This window comes from Colobus angolensis, unplaced genomic scaffold (genome assembly GCF_000951035.1).
Source record: "Colobus angolensis palliatus isolate OR3802 unplaced genomic scaffold, Cang.pa_1.0 Scaffold155, whole genome shotgun sequence".
Taxonomy (NCBI): domain Eukaryota; kingdom Metazoa; phylum Chordata; class Mammalia; order Primates; family Cercopithecidae; genus Colobus; species Colobus angolensis.
In genome coordinates, this window is record NW_012114655.1 from 4,443,587 (window position 1) to 4,452,228 (window position 8,642).

General features: G+C 39.7%; 1 protein-coding gene across 1 annotated transcript in view; it reads left to right on the forward strand.

Moving 5' to 3' along the window:
- Window positions 1–8,642, forward strand: part of CEP192 (centrosomal protein 192kDa) — a 144,529-nt gene that overhangs the window by 20,817 nt on the left and 115,070 nt on the right. The window contains 4 exon segments of the mRNA XM_011936637.1: window positions 2,143–2,195; window positions 4,523–4,643; window positions 6,484–6,632; window positions 7,767–7,902. Coding sequence (XP_011792027.1) covers window positions 2,143–2,195; window positions 4,523–4,643; window positions 6,484–6,632; window positions 7,767–7,902 — 459 coding nt within the window.

Genomic DNA, 8,642 nt, shown 5'->3' on the forward strand with positions numbered 1-8,642 from the left:
AAAAAAAAAAAAAAAAAAAGAAAGAAAGAAACAATAAAAAAACCACAGTGAGCTGCTGCTTCACACTCAATAGGCTAGGCTAACTATAATAATAAAAAAAAAAGGAAAATAACGTGTTTGTGAGCATATGGAGAAATTGAAATCTTCATACATTATTGGTAGAAATGTAAAGTGGCACAGCCACTTTGGAAAGCAGTTTGACAGTTCCTCAAAACGTTAACCGTTGTGTTACCATGTGACTTGGCGTTTGCTCTCCTAGGTATATACACAAGAGAAAGGAAACCATATGTCCACACAAAAACTTCTGTTTTTTTTTTGAGACAGAGTCTTGGTCTATCCCCCAGGCTGAAGTGCATGGTGTGATCTCGGCTCAGTGCAACCTTCGCCTCTTGAGATCTAGTGATTCTCCTGCCTCGGCCTCCCAAGTAGCTGGGATTACAAGCATCCACTACTACACCCAGCTAATTTTTGTAGTTTTAGTAGAGGGGGGGGTTTCATCATTTTGGCCAGGCTGGTCTCGAACTCCTGACCTCAAGTAATCCACCCGCCTCAGCCTCCCAAAGTGCTGGGATTACAGGCATGAGCCACTGTGTCCGACCTCGCACAAAACCTTATACGTGAATATTCATAGCAGCATTACTCACAACAGCCAAAAACTGGAAGCAATTCAAATGTTAATAAACTGATGAATGGACAAAGAAAATGTAGTGTGGCCATGTGAGTGGAGTATTACTCATCCACAGAAAGGAGCAAAGTACTGATATGTGCTATAATACAGGTGAGCCTTGAAAACATGCCAAGTGAAGGAAGAAAGACACAGAAGGCCACAAAATGTATGGTTCTGTTTATCCATAGGGAAATCTATAGATACAGAATAGCAAATAACAAAGGAAATTACTGGTTGTCAGAGGCTGGCAGGTAGCGGGAATGGGGAGTGACTGCTAATGCGTATAGTGTTTCATTTTGGAATAATGGAAATAGTGGTGATGGCTGCACAACCTAGTGAACATACTAAAAGCCACTGAATTGTATGCTTTAAAAGAATGAATTAATGATATGTGAATTGTATGTATCAATTAAAAAAACCTCCCATGTACTTATCCATTGGTATAGGATTTTGTCATACTTGCATCATCTCTCCTTTTTACTACTTTTTTCTGATATTTTATTTTATTTTTTTATTTTTTATTTATTTATTTTTTGAGACAGAGTCTCGCTCTGTCGCCCAGGCTGGAGTGCAGTGGCTGGGTCTCAGCTCACTGCAAGCTCTGCCTCCTGGGTTTACGCCATTCTCCTGTCTCAGCCTCCCGAGTAGCTGGGACTACAGGCGCCGCCACCGCGCCCGGCTGGTTTTTTTTTTTTGTATTTTTTAGTAGAGACGGGGTTTCACCATGTTAGCTAGGATGGTCTCGATCTCCTGACCTCGTGATCCGCCCGTCTCGGCCTCCCAAAGTGCTGGGATTACAGGCTTGAGCCACCGCGCCCGGCCTTTTTCTGATATTTTAAAATTTCTGTTGCCATTTGTGCATATTTCAGTATGCATCTCCAAAAGTGTGGACATTTTCTTATATAACCACAGTGCTATTAACACAGCTAACGAACTTAGTGATTCTTTTTTTATCATCTGATAGAGTTGCTCGTATTGATTTGTGTGAACGGGGATCTGAGAGAGGTTTTTTTATGCTGTGCACCTTTGTTGTGTCTCGTGTCGGTGCCTTGTTGAAATACTCTAGGTCAGTCACAGTGCAGTTTGTCCCGCTATTTGGGTTTGTCCCTTTGCTTAGTCATAAGGTGCCATTTCTCTTATTTCTCTCTCCACATCTCCTTCAAAGCAAACGTTAGCTGTAAAGTCTTGATTAGATACATATTCAAATTCTTTGGTACAGTTTTTTTTTTATGAATCCCCACCCTAACATTTAAAAACATTCAACTGACCTATGGTGGACTCGTATACATCATTTAAAAGTGCTTCTATTCTATTTCAAGAGAAAAATATTTCTTGTTAGTTTTAGGTATCGTTGGGTATGTAGTTGATAAAATAACCTGGTCTCTCAGTTTGTTTCTTGTTATTTTTAGGTATCGTTGGGTATGTAGTTGGTAAAATAACCTGGTCTCTCAGTTTGTTTTTGTTTTCTTACACAGACTCACCTATTGATTTTCATTTACAGTCATGGATGAATGATAAGGAACCCAAGGTAACCTTTTATATATTTGTTATCATTTTCTGGAGTATTATAGGGGAGTGAAAGTTCATATTTCACATATGTAAGTGTTAATATGAGTTAGACGTCATCTACTTTTTTCTAGTAGAACTCTAACTTACCCAGCTTCAGTAAAAATGGGAGTTTCTCTCAAGTAATGAGAAGGTTCATGGGTAGTGCTGGTGCCTGGGACTGTATTCTTGGGCTTGGTGATGTCGGAGCTGAGTCCATCTGTTTGCTCTGCTTCACTCTGTACCGGCTTCATCTAGAATGTTAGCTCCGTGAGGGCAAGCATTTCTTTGTGTGTGTGTGTGTGCGTGCACACGTGTGTGTGTATTTCATTGTATCCCGAGTGCCTGAGTGTCTCATGGCTCTTGGCCCTTAGTTGTCACTTAATAATTTGTTAAATGGTAGGCAATCTGTCTCATCTGTTGGCCACACAAGCCTATACTCTTAACACTTGTGGTCAGAAAAGAGGAAAAAGACAGATCTAGTGAGCTCACTTGGCTTATATGTCCTCCCCTCTGCATATCAGTGTGCCAAGGGGTGGGTTGGGATGAGCCTGGATCTAATGTCCCATTCTGTGTGTGTGCTTGTGCATGAGTGTGTATACATGCACAGATAGAGGAATGCAAGTGACAGCCCCACTGGACCACGTGACGTATAAAGGATAGGATGATCTCTTCAAAGGAGAGATGCTGAGAAGATAAACAGTTTATGCCCAACATTACCACCAAACCTGAATTTCAGGCATGCAGTCATGAATTTATGAGACTTGCTTGCAAAATATAAACTAAACACTGTTAAAACTGATAAAAAAGAGGTACACTTTTTGTTTTACTTTTGTAAGAGTTGTAAAGTTTTTAGAATGATTGCAAAAGGGTCTAAAGTAAAAGTTATTTCCCTGTACCAGTGATTGGCAAACCATAGTTTATGACTTGCATCCAGTCTGCTGGCTGTTTTTGTGAAGTTTTATTGGAATACGGTAGTGCCCATTTGTGTATGTTTTATTTATGGCTGTTATTTGTGCTACAATAGCAGAGTTGAGAAGTTGTGACAGAGATTGTACAGCTCATAAAGCCTGAAGTATTTATTATCTGGCCCTCACACAAAGTGTTTGTTGACCCTGCTCTGTGTGCTCACCCTGTATGTGACCCCTAGTAAGTTTCAAGTGTGAGAGATGCTTTTTAGAGGAAGTGCAGGTGTAGTGAAGTTGAAATTAATTTTTGGAATTACTAATATAAGGGACAGTAAAACTGGAAAGCAACACAAGTATAGAAACATGAGATGCTTGATTAAAAAGAGGAAGAAATGAGAATGGGGAAAATAAATGTGTTAGAAAGCAGACTGAAGGGAGCTGCTACCACATGTAGGTCTCGTCTCACCTGTGGCGCTGTGCCACTTTATCAGAATGGAGACATTTTCCAGGGACCAAGCCTGGCAGAGTACACGGCATTCTCAGTAGCCAACGTGACCAAAAAGACAGGGACGTTTTACATATTGTTCTTTCCCATATAGATGTTTTCCCAATTTTTATATTATAAAAACTTTCAAAGCACAGAGCTTACATTGCACAGCTGTTAACGTTTGCCATATTCTAAGTGATCATCTATTTTAAATAACACTTGATTATAGTAGTCTTTGATGCCCCTGGTGCTTAAATATTGGTGAGAATAGCTCAGCACTGTCCTCTCTAAATGTAAAACTGGATTAAGATTCCATGTTTCTGTCTTAAAAGTTAGTGTGCATTTTATAATATAATTCCTGTGCTGGTGTTATTTACATATATATTTATGTAATATATATGACATATAACCACGTTATATTACATATAATTACATTTTCATTCTGGGCCTTGGGTATGCTTATTAAATGGCTGTGTGCCCTTTAGGGTTACATGTTCCCTGGTTGTGGAGCAGAGAAGTTGATGATTGCAATGTAACGGTACAGAGAGTTCCTTAGATACAGGCTGCCAGGTCTAGCTTTGTTGTTATCTTCACTTTCTTGTAAGCCTTGTGTTGCTGAAGTTCTGTATTTGTGTACTTACTATATTACGAGCCCCTCTGAGCATGTGCACAGTTTCAGAGAAGCCTTAAGTTTTAAGGATGCTCTATTGGGTAGGTCAGGTGAGGGAAGTGGCATGGGAGAAAGGAAAGTTATTAAGACATGTACAATTGCTAGCCCTTTATTGCCTAAGCTGTGATTTACAGATACTGAACAGATTGGAAGTTGAGAATGTACTTGGTCCTTTTTGTAGGCTTGTGCTGTGCTCTTCAGAGCCCTGAATGTGCTTCTCTTACTTGCCATTTTGTTTCTTACAGATTGTTGTGCTCGATGCTGGAAAACAGTTTGAAGACAAGACTCAAAACAGTGACCTGAGCCATACTAGCTTATTAGAAAATGAGAAACTTATGTTACCCACAAGCTTGGAAGATTCTTCTGGTACTGCAAGTAACCTGTGTTTCCCTGCTCTTCATCTTGCCACTCCGCTTTATTCTTCTTTGTTGCAGTAGTTATGATGCCAACTTGTTGGGTTTTTTGTCCTTACCTTTTCTTCCTACCTGCCGCACTCAAATGGCCACTTCTATTAAGTGATGCAATTCAGGAATTTATTTCTATGTATCTATCCTGATATGATTATACTCATCCTCAGTTTAACATTGTTATGGTATAAAGTAGTCACCTGGAGGTGCCATTTGGTATATAGCACTGTGTTTAGAAATTGGGGGAACCATGAAATTTTTTTTTTTTTTTTTTGTTTTGAGATGGGGTCTCGCTCTGTCACCCGGGCTGGAGTACAGTGGTGTGATCTTGGCTCACCACAACCTCCGCCTCCCGGGTTCAAGTGATTCTCCTGCCTCAACCTCCTGAGTAGCTGGAATTACAGGTGTCCACTACCATGTCTGGCTAATTTTTGTATTTTTAGTAGAGACAGGATTTCACCATGTTGGCCAGGCTGGTCTCGAACTCCTGACTTACAGGTGTCCACTACCATGTCTGGCTAATTTTTGTATTTTTAGTAGAGACAGGATTTCACCATGTTGGCCAGGCTGGTCTGGAACTGCTGACTTAAAGTGATCTGCCTGCGTTGGCCTCCCCAAGTGCTGGAATTATAGGTGTGAGCCACCGCTCCCAGTCAGAACCATGAAATATTTGGCCTCTGCTCTCAGACACCTTAGGTGCAGAGAAGAGATGCAGAGCCAGTTGTCAGATTGGGTTGCATAAACCCAACAGGCCCCAAATGTGCCTGGGAATTATAGGAGGTGAGAAATTAACTCTGATTGAGGCAGGTACTGAAGCTTTCTAGAAAAAGGATGGAGCTTGTGCCAGGCCTTAGATATGGGAGGAGGAGGACGTGTCAGGAAGCAGGAACAGCATCAGCAAGGGTCCTGCTGTAAGCACGTGGGTTGTGTTTTGGGGAACAGCCAGGGGTTTTGTGCACCTGGCAAGTTTACAGCACCTATAGGAGGCCACGTTGGTAAATAAGCCCAGAAAAGTGTGAAATGGGGCCACATGATGCATGGCTTTGAAAGCCAGGCTGATGAGCTGAGTGAGCATCACATCCATGGAGAGCAGGTTTTGCTACCAAAGGAGTTTTCAGACTTTTTTGGATTTTGGAATAGTGGATAAATAATTACTGACCTGAATGTATCTACTCTTTGAGTGCTTTAGTATGCTAGATTCTTGTAGACAGAATTGCTAAGACATAGGTGATGAGTGTTGTTGAGACTCTTAATGATTGCAAAATTGACCTCTAAAATGACATTGCCAACTTGGAAGACCAGGACTGATTGAGAGTTCATGTTTTATTTTGTGCTTGCTGAGCTGGGTGTTACAGCGTTGAAAACCCCAGCAGTTGCTTTTCTCCTTCCCTCCCTCCTCCCTCTTTCCTCCCTTTTTTCCTTTTACTTCTCATGTGATAGGCTCATCTATACTTTTTTGATAGAGGTAACCATTTGCCACACCATTTTCTGAAAAGTCTGCTCTCTTCTCTCTCTTCTCATTGATTTGTGATGCCACATTTATTGTATCCTAACTTTTGATAACATGCCAGGGTCTGTTTCTGTCCTGTCTTCTCAAAGAGGTTAAATATGTATCTTGTATTAAAATGTTCATAATGATTTATAATTGACTAAGGTTACAATAGTTTTCTCATGTCAAAAAACACCACCAAAATCTTAGTCCATTGACTCATTTATGTCTTATCAGCCTTTTTAATTACAAATTATTGCTTAGTCACCACTTTAAAGCATATTCTATTTTTTCTCAATTTTATGAATAGATGATGATATTGATGATGAAATGTTTTATGATGATCATTTGGAGGCTTATTTTGAACAACTGGCAATTCCAGGAATGATATATGAAGACCTAGAAGGACCAGAACCTCCAGAAAAAGGTTTTAAGTTACCCACAAATGATCTTAGTCAGGTGTGTTCCAGTCTTTTTGGTTTTTCAGAAATTTGACTTAGAAAATTACTCTTGGTCTCCTTGGATGTTCACATGAAGTGTAAGCCTTTGGTTTTCTCTGGACTCTGTGTTTCCCAGGTATGAATTGATGAGATGTGCCTGCCCTTTCTTCCTTCCTGGTACCTTTCCCTCACTTCCAGAAAATTACAGAGTAACACAGCGGACAGCTACACCATCTCCCTCCAGTTAACCAGTTGCTACAGTTTGCCACTTCTGCGTTTTCTTTCTCTCTCCATAAATACTTTCTTTTCTGAATCATTTGAAAGTAAGTCGCAGAGAGTATGACATTTCACCGGAATACTTCAGCATTTATCTTTTGTAGATAAGGACATTTTCCTGCATAACCACAATTCTGTTACCTAACTTTGATATAATAATTTAAATTACTGTACAGTCCATATTCACATTTTACCCAATTGTTCCCAGAATGTCCTTTATTCTTACAATTTTTTGTCTACAATTTAATCAAAGATTAAACTTGGCTTTGGTTGTCCTGTCTCTTTATTCTCTTTTAATTTGGAGTAGTTCTTTCATGATGTGATCTATTTTGTAAAATCTAGGCCCTTTGTTTTGTAGAGTGAAGCATAAACTAGTCTGGAGGGAAAAATAACCATAATCTGTTTTCCCTCCTGACTAGGTTAGATTAAACATTTTGGCAAGAATACAGATTAAACAGTTTCTCATGAGTGGATTCATAGTAAACCAGGCAGTGTTGTGTACTTCTCATTGCCCTACACCAGGAGACGTTTATTTCTCCCGCAGTTGGTGATAACTGTTTTTGATAATTTTGGCTAAGGTGACGTCAGCTGTATGTCTCCTTGTGAAGGTAGCTTTTCCCGTTTGTTATTAATAAGTCATCTGTGGGATGACATACCAGCCCTTTGATCATCTTATTCCCCGACAACCCTTCACTAGCTGGCTTCAGTGTCCTTGCTGACTCTTAGAAATATTGATTACTCTCGTGGTGACAATGACGATTTTTCTAATTCCTTCTACATTTATTTTCTGGCATCCTTCAGTAAAGCCACATTTTCTCCCTCAAAATATTTCATTTTAATTTAAAAGATTAATACAGCTAAGATATTTTTTCAACAGGCAAATGAAAACGATAGCTTAAACTGCAAGTTTCAATCGGAAAATAACAGCTCTCTGATTTCCCTTGACTCACACTCTTCTGAAACAACTCACAAAGAGTCTGAGGAAAGCCAAGTTTTTTGTCTACCTGGGACTAGTAAGTATAGAAATATGATTCTTTTGTTAAGTTCTAGTTTTGAATTTACCTTTTTTTTTAAACTTTTTTTTAAAATTATACTTCAAGGGTACGTGTGTATAACGTGCAGGTTTGTTACATATGTATACATGTGCCATGTTGGTGTGCTGCACCCATTAGCTCATCATTTACATTAGGTATTTCTCCTAATGCTATCCCCCACCCAAGACAGGCCCCGGTGTGTGATATTCCCTTTCCTGTGTCCAAGTGTTCTTATTGTTCAGTTCCCATCTATGAGTGAGAACATGTGGTGTTTGGTTTTTTGTCCCTGCGATAGTTTGCTGAGAATGATGGTTTCCAGCTTCATCCATGTTCCTACAAAGTATATGAACTCATCCTTTTTTATGGCTGCATAGTTTTCCATGGTGTACATGTGTCACATTTTCTTAATCCAGTCTATCATTGATGGACATTTGGGTTAGTTCCAAGTCTTTGGTATTGTGCATAGTGCCACAGTAAACATATGTGTGTATGTGTCTTTATAGAAGCATGATTTATAATCCTTTGGGTGTATACCCAGGAATGGGATCACTGGGTCAAATGGTATTTCTAGTTCTAGATCCTTGAGGAGTCTTCACACTGTCTTCCACAATGGTTGAACCAGTTTACAGTCCCACCAACAGTGTAAAAGTGTTCCTGTTTCTTCACATCCTCTCCAGCACCTGTTGTTTCCTGACTTTTTAATGATTGCCATTTTAACT